This window comes from Megalopta genalis, chromosome 3 (genome assembly GCF_051020955.1).
Source record: "Megalopta genalis isolate 19385.01 chromosome 3, iyMegGena1_principal, whole genome shotgun sequence".
In the NCBI taxonomy this organism is placed as follows: Eukaryota; Metazoa; Arthropoda; class Insecta; order Hymenoptera; family Halictidae; genus Megalopta; species Megalopta genalis.
In genome coordinates this window covers 34,270,222-34,290,693 of record NC_135015.1, presented here as the reverse complement: position 1 = coordinate 34,290,693, position 20,472 = coordinate 34,270,222, and the positions used below count along the sequence as shown (strand labels likewise).

The 20,472-nt window shown below is 44.7% G+C and overlaps 3 protein-coding genes across 7 annotated transcripts in view; 1 reads left to right on the top strand and 2 right to left on the bottom strand.

The window, feature by feature from the left end:
- The first annotated feature begins 36 nt into the window (after window positions 1-36).
- LOC117229786 (uncharacterized) lies at window positions 37-19,892 on the top strand. Of its 3 annotated transcripts, XR_013033062.1 has the most exons (6): window positions 37-162; window positions 284-347; window positions 12,294-12,683; window positions 18,011-18,097; window positions 18,796-18,876; window positions 18,966-19,892. XR_013033062.1 is itself a non-coding variant. In XM_076520695.1 (5 exons), exons 1-4 carry the CDS (start codon window positions 76-78, stop codon window positions 18,846-18,848), a joined length of 291 nt encoding a protein of 96 aa, XP_076376810.1. In that variant the 5' UTR covers window positions 37-75; the 3' UTR covers window positions 18,849-18,876; window positions 18,966-19,892. The 3 variants fall into 3 exon arrangements, 2 of the variants coding, with proteins under 2 accessions (XP_076376810.1, XP_076376811.1); XM_076520695.1 differs by lacking the exon at window positions 12,294-12,683; XM_076520696.1 differs by lacking the exons at window positions 12,294-12,683; window positions 18,796-18,876.
- Window positions 881-3,900, bottom strand: l(3)73Ah (polycomb group ring finger 3-like lethal (3) 73Ah). Its single transcript, XM_033486563.2, has 5 exons — window positions 3,670-3,900; window positions 2,789-3,082; window positions 2,574-2,719; window positions 2,358-2,501; window positions 881-2,284 (listed from the first exon to the last, which is right to left on the bottom strand). The coding sequence occupies exons 2-5, from the start codon at window positions 3,063-3,065 to the stop codon at window positions 2,159-2,161; spliced, it is 693 nt and encodes a 230-aa protein (XP_033342454.1). The 5' UTR covers window positions 3,066-3,082; window positions 3,670-3,900; the 3' UTR covers window positions 881-2,158.
- LOC117229741 (fibroblast growth factor receptor homolog 1) overlaps window positions 4,564-20,472 on the bottom strand; it is a 96,946-nt gene continuing 81,037 nt past the window's right edge. For 2 of the 3 annotated variants that reach the window (XM_033486463.2, XM_033486472.2), the window contains exons 3-11: window positions 10,890-11,240; window positions 10,079-10,456; window positions 8,672-8,859; window positions 8,228-8,363; window positions 7,661-8,149; window positions 7,072-7,570; window positions 6,848-6,988; window positions 6,658-6,763; window positions 4,564-6,452 (exon numbers count right to left, since the gene is read on the bottom strand). In XM_033486463.2, the coding sequence (XP_033342354.1) occupies window positions 6,345-6,452; window positions 6,658-6,763; window positions 6,848-6,988; window positions 7,072-7,570; window positions 7,661-8,149; window positions 8,228-8,363; window positions 8,672-8,859; window positions 10,079-10,456; window positions 10,890-11,240 (2,396 nt within the window). In that variant the 3' untranslated portion in view covers window positions 4,564-6,344. Of the gene's footprint in view, window positions 6,453-6,657; window positions 6,764-6,847; window positions 6,989-7,071; window positions 7,571-7,660; window positions 8,150-8,227; window positions 8,364-8,671; window positions 8,860-9,500; window positions 9,683-10,078; window positions 10,457-10,889; window positions 11,241-20,472 lie in introns of all 3 variants that reach the window. The other variant, XM_033486484.2, reaches the window with a different exon arrangement.

The following is a 20,472-nucleotide window of genomic DNA, read 5'->3' as shown; positions in this document are numbered from 1 at the left end:
TCGCGCATTGACCACAAACTATTTTAGTATGCACGACGCATGCGCCGGCTTGTTTAACCTGTTCAACGTACACGCATGCGCACTGGCTCGCTCATTCGCCGCCGGTTGTGTAAAGTTGCGTGTTGTGTTATGTCGTGTCCTGTCTTTTTACCATTTATGAAGGTAATTATTGATGATTCCACGTTATAATTATTGAATTTTGCGAAGGCTCTCTTAAGCAGCACGTTTATCCTGAATTTCGTGTCTTTCACTCGAGGTAATTAAAGTTGTGCTTCGTTTCCAGATCCGGAATGCGCCTCGTGCGAAAAATTGGAATGTCAGTTCGACTTCGAATGCAGTCTTCATTGGTATGATTGAAATACAATTTTTTGACATACTTAAATTGATTTCTGGCACTGTTAAGTGTCTTAACTCGCGGGCTCGTTAATTAGTGTGCATTTCGGTGATATGTGATAGGGTCGTTCTACAACATTCGATCGAAATTAGTGTTGTATCGACCATTCACCGTAACGACGATCTATTAATTGTCGAACGTTAGATAATCTATCGACCGTTTCATAAATTCTGATTATCCTATGTAATCACTATATTCAGATTTGTAGTTTTAGTTAACGTTCAAATGTCCATTGCGTGGTTAGTGCTTGTGGCGGCAAGCGCGGTTTAAATGGAGCAGCCATCTTTGTTTCGACAATCGCAATTTGCGAGATATCGAATTTCCGACATATTGAATTCGGGTTGGAAAATGCGGTACATTCGAATTATTATCGTTCGATGTGCACCATAAATTTAATTTTCAACCGATGTGTTGGTGAAACGAGTTAATGGAATTAATGTGATTATAATTGAAAATGTGCAGTTTCGTGTTAAAGAAATTTACTAATACTGTACAAAACATATTTATTTAATAATTTATGGAGATACACACATAGTGTACAACGTACAAGCACTAGCATTCATGAAATGCTGCTACTTTGTAAAGTCGATTTCACTTCATTTCCCTAGAATGTTTATATACAATCACACAGTTGTCTCGCTTTACACTGTCCGATGAAACAAGTTCATTCACTACAAAGCGACAAATGCCCCGCGTTCCGCTCAACACGTCGTTGTTCTTATCAAATCCTTCGAGAAAATATGTCACATCTGATAAAATTCATTTTGTAGCCCGGTATTGAGAGAAATTCGGGGCCGGTTAGAATGTGTACAGTGCGTAAACATACAAAGTTAAAGGGGCCCCAGACCATCCTTGTCTGGGCCCGATTTCTCTTTTTTGTTTCCATTTATCCCTTTTTTTCGTCTAATACAAAGCTGCGCCTACCCGCAATGTTACTCGGAATTCTGTCAAAAATATTCTATATATACAATCGGGGCATGTATCAAAAAACAATTCACGTCTTACGTTTTACGAATAGAAGGGGCGACCTTGTCCTATCGCCGATTATAACGAAAATAAGCAACTAACTTCCATAGATCCGTGGAAAGTCGGTAACAGGCGATTTTGTCTCACGGAACAAATGCTTGAGAAAGATAGTCACGGAAGATTGATACAAGAACACACAAGAGCACAGTGCATCGTCTAATGCTGCAACTAAATGTTTCTTGAAACACGTTCTGCGACACTGCGTGTAAACAGACATATTCTCTCTCCTCACTGTCTCTTGTTTTTCTTTTCCTCCCGTCATTCTCGTGCAACGTGTCGCATTCCATGCTTGATCTACTTAACGCTACTACAATTACACAAAAACCTCTATTCGAGTAAAAAGTAACGCACCGAATTAATAATAAAGAGTCGAGTTAATGTAACTCACTTGTGACAATATGCAAACGATTCGAATCACTAGCTATTCGAAGAGAACAAAGGAAGATATAATCAATTATGTATACTGACGGGATTCCTATTTTTACAAATACGTTGTGCTAAATGACTATTGGTATTCTGCATTAAAGTGATACGGTAGAAAGATATAAGTCTAAAGCCATTTCCTTTCATCTTTCTGTTGCAAGAAACCGTCTCCACATTTTGTGAATTCAATCTGAAGTTCCTGCTGTGTGAGAGCACAGAAATAAGTACTACAATGAGCATACACGAATAGAACTAGGAAACGTATAAAGTAGGTACAGATTCTTTGTGATTTCATCGAACACAGAAATATTAGTCTTAGATGTCTATTCGTGGTCTATATTGTAGCCTTAGGGGTGGGTCCCGGAACCTCCATCTCGTCACGTAAACGAATTTTAATGTGTGGTCCTTACCTAACAGTTCGTCATTGCACAAAATATCAATCTGTAACATGTACATTAATAAGTTAACGACATCTGGGGACAACCGACCTTGTTACAAGAATCTGTTTACTTACATCCCGATATTTTTCCATCCCATTGAGAACTTTCTTGGCAATAAACTTTTTCAAATGTGTAATAGTTGCTTGGGCAGAACACCTGATGAATCTCCGTTTTAGAGTCTTTAAACTTGTATTTATACATTCCAAACACACATTAACCTGAGGAATAAGAATAGATTAATTGAAACGGTAATAAATTAGTAAAAGTGCTAACGATTCATTCAATTGTACCTGTTCATCTGCACGATGATAATCTGATTCTGCATGTGCGTCTGCTGTGGTTTTCTCCTCTTCTACTTCTCCAGCATTGGGCAGAACATCTTTCGGGCAAGGTAGACCCCTTGCTCTATAAAATTCCCTTTCCCTTTTAATTTCATCTGGAGCGAAACATATTTGATTACACGCATATCACTTTGTTTATCCTTGGTGAGAACAGAATTACTAACTCTCTTGAAGATCAGGAACTAGTTTGTAGACAATATCTTGCATAGTTCTGTCGAAGCTTATATATTGTAGGGGATGCGATTGATGTATCACTATTTGACATGCTGGACACGTGTGCTTGTCTTCTAAATGTTTCACTAGGCAACTTTTGCAAAATGTATGTAAACATTCTGTGACAGTGGTGGCATCTATCAAGTAACCCCAGCATATTTTACACGTTATGTGACTATTCAGTGTTTTCAACTTGATTCTCCTCTCCATGGCACTGATAATCACCATTTAATAACTGTAGCTACCTATATCAACATACACATCACTCAGATATCACAATAGTGTCAGAATATTTGACACTGGGTATACTGAACTATTCGATTTAGGAACATTTCCATATATCCTCTCATAGTTCAATTCATTTATACAAAGGTATTTTAATAAATCAATATAATGAAATATTCATCCTTTTTGATGCTCTTTTATTCTTAAAAAGTGCAACTCTTAGTTTTGCTGTATCTATATTCTCATCATGACTTATTTTTACCAACTATAAAGGTTATCAGATGGATGTTCCACAATAAAAAGCTGATAGTTTTAAATTAGAACGAACCGCGATCAAAGGATTAACATTTTAGCAGATATTTTTCAGTTTACGTCGCTTTTATTTAGACAATTTATGAGTCAATGTTGACAAAAATGTTGAGACGAAGTAGTGTTGTCTCAAACGATAAAAACTCTGAAATCATCGAATTTGGGAAAACCCTCCGCGTTATCGCACAATCCGGCATTATCTCTGGTCTTCCACGAACAAAATAAAATCTGGATTCCAGCGACTGACAGATGGAAAAAAATATAGTGCTCCGAAAAAAGTGGGTTATCGGATTCTAACCTGAAATGTCGAGTGGTAGCCTACAACGGCAACTGTCACTCGTGCTATTCGTTTGGAAATTTTGTGTGAACGGTCCGCACCATCCTCCGCATCTTCCGTGGTGGGATCGTAGTTAAGTGGAAGAATAGAAAATTAAAGGTACCACTAAAAACTTGATAAAAACAAATTAGTGTAAATGTGGCTGATGACAACAAAACGAACTGATCCGAGCGCCATCGCTCTTTGGTTAGTCAACTTTTCTCTGGACACGCGGTTCGGTCCCGTGGTGGGGGGGTGGCTGATTTGATTGTGTGTATCCTCCTTCGATCAATCACATGCAAAATAAGCTTTATTCGATCGTTTATATTCATTATGCCAGTTGTATATCTTGTTTAATACCGAGCGTAATTTACTTCACTCGTGTTTATAGCCGTTAGATCGACGCCGATCGTTGGATTACAGTGTAACTCAATTATGCACGCTCGTTATCGTGACTTTGCCTACAAACGAAAGATAATTAGAGGAATTTATTAGTTGCGGGATTGAAATATGGTTTGAGATAATAATCAAGGCAAAGCTTGCAAATTTATGATGAATTTTAACACTTCAACGTTCCCATTTAAAGAGCCGCTATTAGTACAGGATGACCGCGTTTTAGCCAAAGAAAAAAAATGATGAGAAATAAATTATACGCGTTATCGTTAAAATCACTGTTTTATCTGATTCTTAATCAATTTTTGCATAAAATAATCTACACGCCGAATTGTTTCAACTAGCGTTTAAACTACACAGGCAAGAACGTTTTTTGGGGCGTTTAAACTTAAATTGAACTTTTAAGGGTTAAATTGGAATTTAAGTGACGGTCCAATTGAAATTGAAATTTGAACGGTGTTACCGGAATGAAAAGTCGTGCAGTACAGTTCGAATCGTTTTTTATTCGAGATGAAACTCACATTACAATAATAATCCAATATTTACGCAGAAACTATACATACATGTCTACCTTGGTAAATGCTGGTTTACTGGCTACCATTAGGTGCGCTGGGTAACAAAAAGTAGCTTTTAAATAAACAAGTCGGTGCTATATGTACAAAGGGTTAAGAGAACTCGGCGCGTGATATTTTACAAAAGACCGACTCGGGATTCGCCGGATATAAAAGAAACAGAGAAGGCCTTCTAGTGTCCTAAGTAACAATATACAAGGAAATAAATTATCTACTACTAAGCACCTAGTCACGCATGCACCATTTATACAAACGTCGCGTGCGGCGGCAGGCGTGGACGATGATTAACCGATTTTCGTTCGCGTGCAAAATGTTCTCGTAGAAAAAAAAATTATACAATTAATGATCTCGTCAACGTCACCTCCCCTCGAAGAGCTATACATCGCCCGCGTTGGAACGTCGACAAGCCGATCCAACAAGAGAAATATGTATATGTATAACCATCAACACGTCGGCTCGCCGACACGCCAACGCGCACCAAAGTTTTTTTTTTCCTTTCCTCCCTTCTCTCGCCCTTACGGTCTAACACTTTTTCTACAAAAGAAAACAGATGAAGACGATAGATAAAACCTATAAAAACGAAACATACGCGGTTCGCTGCGCTCGAAACTCGCGGTCGTTGTCCACCTAAAAAGGTCGCTATCTTACAGAGAAACGTTCCATGTTTCATCGATTTGACTAGTTTACAAAACACGTTTTGTTCTTTCGCCTCGAAACACGTGTTGTCCCGAAGAATTCGAAGTCCTCCGGCTGTATATATCGCGTCCTCCTTCCGGTTTTTTTCAGTTCTTTTTCTTTTTATCTTTTTACAAAACGAGCCCTGGCCGAACTTCAAACTTCCGCCATCATTCCAAGGCACTTATCAATGGCACGGTATAACATGTAGAAATTGGACGACGTTTCACGCGCTCTAATAATTCATCCGCCACCCCGTTCGCGCTTAGAACATGATCGCCCTGCGGGGCGCGCTGTTCTGGCTCCATATCAAACGGGAGCGACAAGATCGTGTCCCCTCGAGGCACTTAGAAGGAGCAAGGCAGTTCATCTTCTGTCTCCGGCGTCAGTTGCGTCTCGAAGCCGTTGCCCTGCGGGACAATCTAGGACGGTTCCAGGGCAAAGAGTGCTCGTACTTGGTCTAGACAGACGACCCCGGCGGTGTCTGGAATCTGCGAGATCCTCGGACGACGGTCACACCGGTGGTCCGCGTTCGACAAGCTATTCTATCCGCCTGGTCGCTTCGGACGCAGTTTAGGGAGCGCGTCGAAGTCTTTCGTGGGGTTCGTTCTTGCCCGGACGAACCTTGAAACCTGAGAATCGTAGAAAAATATCTGGGAACGACTGCGTTCCAATACTGGGACCGTCCCGATGGCGACGGTCTTGCATCGTCGGGAGCCTAACTTCCCAGGGTGCAACGATACAGGGATAATAAATACAGTGTTCTTCGTTAAGAAAAATCAGTCTCCTCGAAAGGCCGGAGTTGCTTCTCAATTGACAATTGTGTTCTTCCCTTAAACTCTACGAAAAATACGCGCTAACAGGTCAATACTGATTTCGATTATTTGGCGTGTTCGCTGGTCGATCCAGCGGTTTCCTCGATCCTTTCCCAAACGTCCTTTTCGTCGTCGTTTTCGTTCGTCGATCCTCATGGATGGTTTTTCCTCGGTGAAGCCCGTAAGACCGCGTGCGCTAAGCTCAGAGCAGATACGGGAATGTTTCTTCACCGTCGTCGTCCTCGGCTTCGCTGGACTCTTGGCTGGACGGCGGGGTGTCCAGCTGAGGTAGTCCGAGGTCCAGGTATTCCTAAAATTCAGAAAACAATCGATTTAGGGATAATAGGTCCCCGACCTAACTGGGACCTAGTTTAACCCCCCGCGTGGCGAACGTGGTGATTAAGAAGATCAGCCTAGTCGATTGATCGCACAGGATTTTAATCAGATCTCGGCTACTTCCAACCTGACGAGAAGTAGTCCCAAAGTGTTCAGCAAGTTCAGAAGTGTCTGCTTACCTCGTTCGCAGTTATCGTTAGTATCCTATCAAGATCTTCGACCAGTTCCCCGAACATAGGTCGCTCGTTCGGCTGATAGCTCCAGCAGTCTCTCATCAGCATGTATCTGTAATTCGACATCGGTTAATGAGTACGTTATTCCGAGGTATATATATATCTCGAAGAGAACCGTGAAGTCGAGCGCGCTTACATTTCGATGGAGCAGCAAGGTGGTTTCTCCATTCGATGACCGGTTCTCAGCAAGTGGAACAGCTTCTCCACCGAGGGTACGGACGGATAGGGGGTGCCACCCAGCGTCATGATCTCCCACAACAGAATTCCGTACGACCATCTGCGGAAACAATCCTTTATGGAACGATCCTTCTCGTTGAGCGATGTTTTTCAATACACATGTCCGACAAAGACTACACTTACACGTCGGACTGAGTGGTGTAGACCCGATGGAACAGAGCCTCCGGCGCCATCCATTTCACCGGCAACCGGCCGTCCGTGGTCTTCCTGTAGTAGTCGTGGCAGTGGATGTCTCTGGCAAGACCGAAGTCAGCGATCTTCAGCACGTACTCGTCGCTGACGAGGACGTTCCTGGCGGCCAGGTCTCTGTGAATGCACCTACGGCTCGCCAGGTACTCCATGCCCCTGGCCACTTGGTACGCGAAAGAGACCAGGTCCTTTTGCGTGAGGGTCTTCTTCTCTTTGGCGTCTTGGCCTATCGTTGGCTCGTACCCCGAGGAAGGTCTATGGTCCCGGAGGAAATCGCGCAGGTTCCCGTGAGGAGCGAACTCCACCACCACGTACAGCGGACCACCCTGCGTGCACGCACCCAATAGATTGATTATGTTCACGTGCTTCCCGATCATCTTCATCATCTCCATCTCGGAGACCAGGTCCATCATCTCCGCGTCCGTGTGGCCCTCTGCAACGGATTCGTAAATCAATCGACACGTTCTCCGCGCTTCCGAAGCTCATAATGACAACAACAAAAAAACCAGTTCGAAGTTGTTACCTTTCAACATCTTAACAGCCACCACGTTCGGTATTCCAGGCTTGCCGGTGTTGGTCTGCGCTCTGATCACTTTGCCAAAGGCTCCCTCGCCAAGAGTGTTGCCCAAAGCCAAATGCTCCCTGGGCAACTCCCACGCGCTGTCAACAGGAAGCTCGTACTCGGATATGCTGCCTCCGTTGCTGTCCTCGGCGGCGACCGTCGACTTCTGCTTCTCGATCTTCACCACCGGCATCAGCAACGGCTCCTGAACGTTCTGCGCGTTCACCAGATTCTGCTTCTCCACGATCACTTTCTTCGTCCATTGGGTGACCACCGCGGCTCTGGCTGTTTCGATCGCCAGCAGTTTCTTCATCTTCTCGCGCTTCAAGCGATGGAAGATGTAGATCACCACCACGACGCCCACCGCGAAGAAGATGAACAGCACCGCTGCCAGGATGTTCACGAGGATCTGCGGCTTCGCCGGGATTGGCTCCCGGTGATCTTCGAGAGCTGGAAGAACACGATCGGATATAGTCGTTCGTCCGATGGGAACGGATACAAGATTTTCGAAAGTATTTGATCGCTCACATTCGACTACCCTGAGATAGGCGCTGCTGAAGGTCTCGCCCAGCGTGTTCTGAGCGATGCAGGTGTACCAGCCTTCGTCTTTCTCGGTCACGTTGTACAGCTTCAGCACCTCCGGGTTCTCCGCATAGTGTAGGTCCTAAAGACACAACGTTTCATTCGAAATTATTGCAGGCTCCTCCGAGGATCAAGATCGAACCACATTCGAACGGAAGAATAGTTAGCATTCTACTAGGAAGCTCGAGGACATTTACATCGCGACGAGAGACATTTCACGAACTAACGAACAGTTTCGAACAGTTTCGTTCAACAGAGATTCGATGGAGAATTAGTCGGGAGATCGTGACGGTTGTTAGGGAGACAGACAGATTAATCTCGACAACAGAGGATGATGCGCAGATAGGGGCTGAAGCGGTATATCATGCGTATAGTTCTCTACGTGCCCACCTTGACCTCCACCCGGATACTTTGATTGGTTTTGTTCACAGTGTCGAAAGAAGTGTGATAACCGTGATACCATTCTAGGTGACGGTGCGCGTCGGAGAGGACCTTGCAGACCATCGTCGTGTTGTTGCCGATCTGGACGGTCGTGTTTCTCGGCGCCGTCGTCAGTATCGGCCGGTGTTTCACGCTCTCTACAGGAAAAAATAGACCCAACCACCGGTTTTACCGAAGCTCGAGAATCGTGACAAGAAGAGAAAGTTGGGAAAAAACGAGTCCTTCGGGAGCGAATTCATTCATTGGACCCGAGAGCCTTGAACCGATCGATGAATTCGATCTCGACGAACGTCTAACACATTGTAAAGACAGGCCTGCACCTTAGAGGATTACTAGAAGAACCGTCGACGTTGAAGCTACCAAGCAAACGGTGTCACGGGATCCTCGGAGATAGTTGCATCGAGGATTCCGAGGCGATACATCATTCATCTTTGCTTGAAACTTTGGATCAAGGATCGAAATCGATTGGTAGCTCCAACGGGAAACGACGTCGTTATCGAAACACAATGTACAAGATCGATGGTGGTCACAGAGCCGCCGGCAGTCCACCTGGAAATTATGGTACAAAAGAAAGATCGTACAGCTCCTCCACCATGATGGTTAGTCACTAAGAGATGTTTCGGAGTGCAACAGAGAAGCGCCAACCGGAAATCCCCGTGCTGTATTTGTCCACGATTATAATAGAGTGTTTTCGCGAGTTGGTCGCAAGGGCGCGGCGAACTTGACGAGGATACAGGCAAGAACCTCCACCAATGAACGGTTTACAAGTCGCCTGTACCTCCAGCCGAATCCCTTTCGGCAAATTCTCTTGGTCGCCCGGGTACTCGGCCACTCTCAGCCATTGTATATACGGCTCGAGATCGGACACGATCGGACACTTGAAGGTCACCGTGCTGTTCACCACCGCCGTCACGTTCTTTGGGAAATCCTCGTTGATGTACGGCTTGTGCGGAAAACGCTCTACAGATGCGGTCAACGGTTAGCGGACCCGATCACGGAACCTAGATTAGGTTGCAATGCATGCTGGTGGTGGTGTTTCTTTGGTTGCCGAAGTTATTGCTGAAGTTGGAACGTTCCGTTCGCGAATCATAAACGATCATAGTCTTCGAAGGACTTGCAGATCAAGCGGTGAACCAAATAAACTTCAACCAACATCGTCGCAAGCGCGACAATGTTTCACACACGTTGCAACCTAGCTATCTCCTAGACATCGTATCCTCTAAATTGTGGCATCGATATGTCGCAGTGCTGTCCAAACTGTCTGAACTATTCTTTACTAAGACATCGACCTAAACAGCTTCATTTTCGTGGACAGCACTGATACATCGTGGCGCAACGAAAGATGGCTCTGCTCACCGACAATGTCGACCTTCGAAGTCCGATTGATGCAGCCGAGGATGTTGCAAACCACGCAGGTGTAATTCCCGCTGTCCTCAGGGACCAGGTCCTCTAGCCTAAAGGTCCACTTGGTGATGACAACGGTGCCCAAGGTTCGCTTCGGTATCTCGTTGTTCTTGTACCAGGTGATGTTGGGTCTAGGGTTGCCGAAACTGGGACACCTCAGGCGAACCATGTTGCCGGCTGGTTTCACCACCATGTTCGGCATCTCCACGTTCTTGTTGAACGACGGTGCGCGTTCCGGGACGGTGTTATTGCGCTCGCCTGCGGTTTCGTTCTCAAGGTCGCTGTCCACGTTGTCGCTTTCCAAGTGCAACGACCTGGTCTCTGGAAGATCTGATAAGAAGCCGATAGCTAATGTCAATATCGAAGGAAACATTCGGCCAGATCCTGAATACAGATTACGAAAAACTTGAAGAGATAGCCGCGAGAACTGGATAGTTAGAAGAATAGTTTGAACAGATTGCTGATCGAGGCCTTCTGTATTAGTAAATCGCGAGATTGATCTTTGATCAAGATTATGGAGAAGTTCAATTGCATGTTGATGGAGCTCGAGCGATTGGATCACTCGATTAATTTACTCATGACATGCATTTAGACGGTGGTGGTCTTGAGAAGTCGCCAGTAAGAAAAATAACCGATGCAAGCTGATGACCATAATTGAGTTTGCGGACAAGTCACAAATTATGAAATTCTTTGCTTCGAAGCCCGGACCGGATAATTTACGTTTTCCCGTTAGATCTTTAATGGTTCGAAAAAAGGAGCTCACTTCTCGCTTCGTTTTCCAGCTCGTTCGTTTCCTTCTCGGCTCGACGGGCTCCCATGATGGTGCCCAGTTTGTCGACGTCGCGCTGGTAGCCGTCGTTCTGCAACTGCTCGATTCGTATCGTCACGTTCCGCCATTCGGCCGTCGCGTTCGATTCGACCAGGCAAGCGTACGAGCTCGCGTCTTCGGGTTCGATATTCTTGAATTTCAAGGACTGCTTCATCAGCCGTACCCTCGGCGACGGTGGCCGGAATATTTTGTTATCCTTGTACCAGGTCGTTTCCCCGCTCATCGAACATCGCAGGATCAGCTTCTCGCCGAGCGACACCACCACCATCTCAGGATGCTCGAGATCTGAAATTAGAATTACCATTATTCCCGTGAGATTGTATGATAGGCCGAGGGAGAATAGTGAACACAGTGAAAGATAGGATCGAGCATTGCTGGCAGAAGCATAAAAATTCATTGGGAACACAAGCCGAGAGAACCTAAGCCTGTCGCTAAAAGATTTAGATCGTAGCAGTTTCCAAGATACCAAGGCTCATTTTAAACGGTGTACGAACACTTTGTGCATCGACTGTATCTGAAAGGTGAGCAGATCCTGCGATATCGGGAAAACGTGTAGACGTCCAATTATGTTGAACGATAAAAAGGAAAGGCCTGCCCAGGAACTAACGACTGTATCTGACGTTACGAAGATAAACTGAACTGGCCGCCGCTTGGCAGACGTCCGCCTCTTCTAATTCGATTCTTCCGCGAATCGTTGTTGCGATACACCCTGAAATCCTCGCAAAGAAAACGTCTGTGTTTTATTCAACGTCGAATTGAAAAACCGGCGGAGTGAGAAACTCGGCCCTTTTTTTCCACTATCGAAAGCTATCGGACCTCCCAGCCCGTGCATCTGCCAGTAATTATTTCAGCATAATTACATTCCAGCAACGATCACCGATTCAATCTGCCCATTCAACTGGACGTTATACCCTTTTACGATAAGCTCTTAAGTTTTTTGTTCTTCCCTATTACCCTTTAGAAAATATTACTATTACTCTTACTCTCTAAAAAAACGCTTTATATTCTTGCATTTTTATCCAAATCAATTAATTTTCGTATGAATTCCTGTACGAGTAAATTCGAATAAAATTTTATTCGAACAAATGTTTGTCTAGATGAATTTTCATTCGATTGAATATTTATTTGAAAGTGTCGCGAATGAAATTTTATTCGAATACAGTTTTATTTAGATAAATTTGTATTCGATTCAATATTTATTCGATGGCGTTGAATACAATTTTGCCCAACTCTGTGGGGACTATAAGACATAAAAACTTATATATATATACAATTTCTGCCAACAGAATCGTTTACGTATATATATGTCAACTAATACGTAAACGATTCTGTTGGCAGAAATTGGTGAACGAAAGGTTCGCCGACGAACCCAACTTGACCCTGAGGACCAAGGCGAAGAAGGATGTCGCGAGACGAAGAGAGCTCGACACCGAAAGCGTGGCCGGCCGGTCTCAACGAAAATCGAGCTCGCCTGGCCATGGAAACTCATTTTCCCGGTCCATTCATGAATTCGGCATCGAGGTGTCGCCGTTTGGCCTCCGGCCAGAAGCGAATCGCGACACTGTCCCTTCCGACGTTCCATCTGGAATCGTCTCGACCCCCTCGGGCCCCTCCTGTCGACGTCGATTCGCGTCTTCCTCGTCGTCAGAACGCGTCAGACTAAATTTAGAAGCCTGTCGAGGGTGTTCTCTCCGGTCTGCTCATGGTTTGCGCACCGGTTGCAGTTTGGTAAGCCTTGCGAGCCAGGTCCGACGTTTTTTCTTCGTAGAAAACGGCATAATCCACGCGGGTCAAGTAGCACAGTTATAGAAACGGAATTCGCGCGTTCACATTTCCGATTCGCGAATTGGATTTCCGTTTGTCGATTTACGACTAGATCGCGGTGCTTCGTGCAAAATAGAAACTTTATATAGAACAGAATACAAATAAAACTGTCTTTTCTTTTAACAGTAAACGTACCACCGTAGGTCGAATGATTCATATATTTTATTTTAAATATACTGAAATTATGAAGTAGCTTCCATTGGACATCGTTGTAAAAACTGAGAGAAATTTAAATAAATTCAATTTGGTCATTTGTGAAAGGCGACACATGCAGGGCACTTTAGATCTCGGTACGTTTAGTGTTAAACAGTTCCGGAATGGCGATAACAATGTAACAACGTACTTAAGATTCTTTTAGAATTAATGAACGCATAAAATCCGCAGTCTACTTATAACACAGACGATTCTCGACTGCAGATGAATTCGTTGCAGACGATTCAAGGCAGTGAGGCTTACCGACGGTAACAAATGGTTATTGTCGAGGAAGCACGATTAATACTTCATTCTGAAATATCGCATGCATCAACGTTAGGCGTTACAAATTCGCTGTTCTGCATAATCGCAGGCTATCCAGAGCCGAGTATCATTGAAAACGCAGCACCAATGAATCAAGCAATCAAATATTAAATTATAGAGCGAGCTTTATAAACTGTGAAATAGACTCCGTTCGTTCGCTTTCGCGAGGCGGATTAAACCGGCGCGTCGGCGAGCATCATTTCCATATCGTCTAGAACTCTCCGTTTCGTGTAATTAACGGACAGAGACGCGTGTTTATCATCTAATCGGACACAGACGACTGAATTCCATCTCGCCCACGATTTCCTGGTGTCTCGGTGTTCCCCGAGAGTCCTCGGCCGCTTTAATTTCCACGCCGGTCTCCCCAGATCTTCCACGGACGGTCTCTTAATCCGGTCTTTAAACATCCTTAGCAGCCCGCACAAATGACCGATTGTCCCGGAGTGCTGCTCCCGACTTCCGTCGATCGAGTTTATTGTCTTTCGCCGCGAGTTCCGTTCACGCTTCTTTTTTCGGACACGCGGCTGCGTCACGTGCCAGCTTCGTACGCTCGCCAGGCTCATCGAACGACTACTATCGTCAGCAGATACCGATTCGAAATCGGACAACGGATGCGGTCCGTGTCTTCCGGTAGACGATCGTCTTCGTAGACCAACGCTGTTAACGTTGCTAGCCGAAGTACATAGTTAGGAAAAATTTGATGTTCAACGATTTCTACATGTTCATCGAAATTACGTTTTCGTGCATCGCTTTTGTAATACGTACATTCATTTTACACGTTTCGATTCATTCTAGATCTTTCTAACTAACAAGTACATATTTCTGTCTTCTATTTAAACTGCCAAACGACGAATAATTTTTTTATTGAACTCTCCGCTATCACACCACCTGTACGAAGCACGTATACGTCATACGATTTTCGAACAATTGTCGCTCAAAAACTAATGATACCATTGGGATCCAAAAATTTGAGAATATCATTTGAACATCGTAGAACGTCGTTTTCTTTATTAGAACTCGATATCTCAATTGCCACGCTCGATTTCGCATCTCAATTCATTGTTAATCTCATTTCTTCGAAGGATGCAATGTGGGTCATGTAGTTAAATGATGCACAACTCTGTCTGCGTGCTGAACAACGAGTGTACTTTTTTACGCGTCTCTCGGACGATATTCCACATTATCTTCGTGCGTGCAGCTCGATTTTTACGGTGAAAAGTACTGTAGAAATTTTAAAGCGCTCGACCTCTTGGAAAACATTTTTGTTCCTCTATTTCCGTGGGCAACGACGAACGATGGCAGGATGAGAGCACATATTCCGTTCCAAAAAGCAAATAGCCGAGACAGGCAACGAGAATACTGGCTCGATTCGTTCGGGGGAGCGTCGGCCATTAGCTAATGGTAGCATGAGCGCGAGTCTCCCTCGTTTGACAACGCGACCGAGCTGCGCCGGTCGTTTATTTGCTCGTGTCTCCGGACAAACGTGCACCTTTTCACCGTCGCTATTCTCTGCGACCCGTCGACTCTCCTCCTGTTTTCTCTTTGTCGACCGGGATCAAAGGGCTACCTGTTTACGCGGGACCAAAATTCGAATTCGAATTAGGCTTCGTTGGATCGTTCCAATAGAGGGACCGTTCCTCCATGTCTCGACTGCCAAGTGACGCAGCTTTTCGGTCGGAGCGTTTTTCAAATTTAATTTTTCTATTTTCTCCGACGTATGTATTTCTTTCAACGATATTTTAAGAAACGTGTTGCGTCATTATCCCCTTTAATATCTTTGCTAATACCGCAGGCATAATGTGTTCATCTTTGTCTTCGATATTTAGTTCGAAGTGGCTCTTTCTATAAGTTCAAAGAAAACTTTGGCATAAATTCTTTGAGACAGTGCTTTTCTTCTTCTTCTTCCAAGGTGCATCATCGATGCATAAAAGCATCGCCTGTAACATTCGCTGACTCCAATCATCATTGTCACGCTGAGAATGAATCCCTGACTCACTGATCCATATTCCTGCTGACCTATAGCTGGACACACAGTTCTACAATGCAACCGCTGTCACGGCTAATTACAGACTGATTTACATCCGAGGCATACAAATGTGCGCCGAGGCAATAAAATCGGACACGTTAACGAGCGCGATAGAAAATGTCTAGAATAATTATCGATAGAATTAAGTAAGCCACCTGCTGTTGGGACATGCGAAAAATAAAACCGAATCGAACAGTTCTTTTCACCGAGTCGTTTGAAATGTCTCCGGAGAGTGTTTAGAACCGGGGCCGCGTTCTGCCTGGTAGCCGGCGGATACAGCGAGGCGCGCGATAATGATTTACGCGAAACGGAGAACTAGAAAAGTAGACGGTCGTCGTCGACCAGTCCAATTAATCCTCCGCGGGAGCCGCGCGTTGCTTTAGATAGTCGTTCGCTACGCGTAATTTATGAACGCCGGTTTTCACCGTATCCAGAAGCACGCTCCTGGCCCTGTCTCGAATTCTATTCGCAGCGACACGCCGGTCCGAGACTCCGCCGTGTGAGAAAGCTGTCGATAATATTGTGTCGCTGGCTAACTGATACACGGGCTCCGAGGCTCGGGGCATTAATCCCGTCCAATAAATCTCCGGCGCTCGTCGGAAAAAGGCCCGGCGCGATGTGTTCTCGGGCCGGGGCTTGTCGGGAATAGCACGCGCCGCTCGTAAATTAATTTCAAAGTTTTCGCGCGAGCGGCGAGCGAGGCTTCCGCGAGGCGGTCGCGAGCGGCGGTCGTGACCGGTTCTCAAAATATTTTCCGCGGCGGCGCGAGAGCCGGTCCGATTTAGAATCGGGCGCACCGTCGAAAATCGATCGAGATCACACGCCTGGATCGCTTGGGGGCAAGATCCCTTCCAGCTTCGACGAAAAGTTTCGCTTAGACTCAAGTTGTTAATTATACTACTTGGCGTTCACGTTGTATAATCGTGGGAAGCGACGAACTTATTTTATATTTATTGGCTTGAGACTTGTCGAACGTACGATCATATTTAATACTAATTGTAATATTAATTATCGTATAATAATTTTATAGTTATGTTAATACCCGGGAAGGGTGATTCCTGAGGTGATTTGAAGTAACTTTTTCCTTAGCGGAAATGCAATCCGCGGCTTCGTTTACGAGTTATTAACGAAAAACACCGACCAATGAGACGCGAGCTCGCCTAGCGCTAGGTGGGGCCAAGTCAGACTGAGCTGGCGTTCCATTGGCCAGTGTTTTTCGTTAATAACTCGTAAACAAAGCCACGGATTGTATTTTCGCTGAGGAAAAAGTTACTTCAAATCACCTCAGGAATCAGCCCTTTCCGGGTGTTAACATAATTGTGGAACATCCTGTTTGTAATTAATGTACAAAACTCTAATGTTTATTTGTACGATTTGTATAATCGCAGAATAAAAAAAATAGGAGGATCCACGGTGATAATTTGGAAGGTAGAAACGAAGGATAGTTGCAGGTGTAGAAGCACGGAAGATGGATTGCTCGGAAAGCGTGCCAAAATGATTTCGACTCGCGGGACCGGTGGCCTAACAATAATGGCACACGTGTTCACCGTCCACCCGACCAGAATAAACAACACGTAATTGTTCGGCGATCGGACCGAATCGAACTTGAAGAAACGTTTCTAAAATCCGAGCGAATTTCGTGCACCGAGATCGGCGTCGAAGGGATTTCTATTTCGTGGGAACCGTTGAAGCACCGATATACATATTATTTTTATAGCGCGAGTTACGCTGCCAAAAACTGATGCACGCTCCACAATATTACGGCAAAGCGAATGCTACGCAGACCTCTGGCCCGAAGTGTAAAAGAAACAATCAAAATCGGTGGAGTTTACGCGATCCGCCGCGATTTCCAGGCACTCAGCGCTATGTTTAGAAACGGCATAGCATTTCGTTAGACACGGAGTCTGACCAGCGCACCTTGGCAACTATTTTAATGAAGCGAAAACAAACCCGTGAATTAATCAACTCGAGCTCAACGCGCGCCCGACGCGGGACTTTTCTATTCGAAATGTACGCGGACGAGTTTACAGCGTGTTTACACCGAGACCGGCTGTCCGCCCGATGTCCGTCGTGTAAACTTTTTAATTAGTCATTGCACCAACTGGCCGCGCTGTGTTTCGTTCATTTTCGGCTCGCTCGTTCGCGACTGTTATCGTCGATTTTCACAGCTCTTCGATTCACCGAAATTCTTGCTATTGAATGTTCGATGCGATTTTAGCATCGAATACTAATTAATTACAGTGTTAGGACACAATGAAACAATTTATAATTACGACACAATGAAACTTACTTGTGTAGGCTGCGGATTTTATGCATTTATGGAAAAAATGGGGTAATTGAAATATGAAATAATGTGAAAATGAGAAACATTTTAAAACGTCGATCATTTATTAGATTGCGTCGTCGTGGCTATTTTTAATCTATTAAGATAATCTATTAAGATCTATTAATCTTCAAGGTACAATAAATTTTGCATAAATATATCATGCGTTCATGCGGAAAAATACGATATGAGAGTGTGAGAAAAGTATCGCAGAGTTGGGCAAAAATTAATCCGATTAATTGATTAATCGATTACTGCCAAACCTCTGGAGTTCAGAATCTCTCGAAAAACATTTTCGAAAATAATGATCAATTAAATCGGTCGAGAGCCGGGTGCACAATTAATCGTTTTTAATTGGTCTTACAGAGGACGGTGGCGACAAACTTCTCCGGATCCAGGGAACGGACTGCAATCTGGATCGCCGAGGAGGTCCGGGGGTCTGCGTGCAATTCGGTGAGTTAGCGCCATTAAATCTCTCATTAATCAGCGAAGAAGGGGCGCGTTCCGCGCGATGACATTTCCTCGAAGTAATGAGAACCGATGGCCGGGCATCGTCCAGCCACGCGTCGAACGACGAGTCCATTTTCGTCGACGCTGCGTGACGAATGGTCGGTCGGTTTAATCTGGTCGCGGTGCTCCGTCCGGCTCCGTCCGAGAGCACCGGCGTTAATCTCTTCAAACGCACCGTGAACCGAGTCCGGTGGTCGCGGACCGCGAATCACCGTCCAAACAAGATGTTCCACAGAAATTATGGCACCTCCGTGCCACTCGTTTCGCCGATGAGAATCGTCGTTTTAAATATACTCTGAACTGGGGGACCATTTACGCGGACTGGTCACTTCGGTGGTCCCGATTCCGAACGCGAGGCAAGGGACTTTAATGGGGCTCGAGCATGAGGCAGTTTGTGACAAATTAGGGGCAGTTCGAGTCATCGTTTCGCTCGTTTTCAATTTTTTTGTGCGATCAAAATCGTTGTTTCAAAAGCGACTGGAATTCGGGAGCAATTAGACCTTCTGGGAAGCGGATTATGTGTAGTAGACGAGGGATCTTGAGGAAATTTGAACATGATATAGTTCATGCCAAATTAGGGGTAGTTTAAGTCATCGTTTCGCTCAGTTCAATTGTTTTAACCTATGACAATTTCTTTTTAAATATATTCCGCATAGGGAATCAATTACGTGTTCAATCATCTGGATTCTGGTAATGGTACAAGGGATTTTGATGAAATTCAAGTATGATATAGTCCTTGTTAAATTAGGAGTAGTTTAAGTCATCGTTTTGCTCAGTTAAATTGTTTTAACTAATGACAGTTTCTTTTTAGATATATTCCGCATAGGGAACCAGTTATGTGTTCAACCATCTGGATTCTGGTAATGCTACAAGGGATTTTGATGAAATTCAAACATGATATAGTTCGTGCCAAATTAAGGGTAGTTTAAGTCATCATTTCGTAGTCACATAGCAGTCCAACCTTCCAGACTTTTTTTACAGATAGTCTAATAATAAATTTAGGTCTATGTAAATTGACAAAATCTTCACAAAATCTTTAATCGGTGAAAACTGGCAATAAGTCTAATCGGCTCGTATAATTTGACAGAAATTTTGTGTCGAACGATTTGTGTCCCGCCGCGTCGAGTTTTCAAAGCCGCGCGAACTATTCGCGAGAAAGACGGGGTTCCGAGGAGGAAAGGCGGGTTCAGAGAATGGCTACGTGGAAATAGCGTTCAGGGACATCGTCCGCGGTCCGTCGGAGTATCCAACCGCGTAAACAACCCTCCAAAAATATTCGGGACTTCTGCACGCAACTCTTTCATCTCGCGCAAACATCAACAGCCGCGAGGAACGAATTGCTTCCTCGACTCGCCGCGAAAACTTCGCTGTGCTGCCCCCCATTTTAGCGTAAACAGTTATTTTTAACGATCCGCCTCGAATAATATTCGCCGCGCAAAATTCCTCGCTGAAAAATTAGGATCTCTTTGACCCCGACGGAGTTGCCTGTACGCTATAACGCTCGTCACATTTAAAGAGTTCCCTTGATGGGGGTGCGTTGAACTTAAAATCGGGAAACATCATCGAAAAGTAGAGGTTTCAAGCTTCAATCTCGAAAGAAGATCATCATCCTACGATGATTTTTCACGGAATTGTCTTCGGTCAAAGTTGACCAATTTTTATCCAAAAATGTTCTCATTTTCTTTAGTAATTTATTTTAGCAAATAGGTGCAATAAATTCGGATGTGTTCGCAGATAAGGGTTGAATTACGAATCGAAAACAATTGCAGTCAATTTTCACGAAATTCTTAGACAAACATAGCGTTACGCGTTGTTAGAAACATTGTCTGACTCCACGAAATTCGAGTAAAATTAAAAATCTCCTGAGAATGATTTTCTTATCCTGCTGGCACGCGGTGAAGTTAATTTCCACTATAATTCTGCTATCATCCTGTGCCAGAGATTAATTCGTCGGGGCACGTGCTATATCTCAACCGAGTTCCAGAGGCGAAGGGGGTGTGCTCGAAAGGGTAATAGAATTCGACGATGCGCGCGTCGGTCTCGTATTACTCCGATATCCGACGCGGTCAGATCGTATCTTGGATTCTTAATCCGACGACGATCTGATCCAGAGGAGTCCGCTTTTCGCCGATCTACCGGCTGGTATTAATCTCTACAAAGCGGGAACTCGATACTGCCGAACCCTTTCACCGTTTTTTCCGTCCCGGAACAAGGGGCTCCGACGAACAAGTCGTCGCTCTGATGAAATCATTTTCTTGCCTCCCGAGACCTAGCCGACGATGTGTCGGTCTCGAATTCGAGAGGATTAAGAGCCGCGA

Bases quoted from the DNA above. Each gene is read 5' to 3' on its own strand.
- LOC117229786 (XM_076520696.1), top strand. From the start codon at position 76: ATGCGCACTGGCTCGCTCATTCGCCGCCGGTTGTGTAAAGTTGCGTGT. The intron at 348-18,010 runs GTATGATTGAAA...TTGGTCTTACAG, and splicing joins TTCGAATGCAGTCTTCATTG to AGGACGGTGGCGACAAACTT. The intron at 18,098-18,965 runs GTGAGTTAGCGC...GTTTCTTTTTAG, and splicing joins GGGGGTCTGCGTGCAATTCG to ATATATTCCGCATAGGGAAC.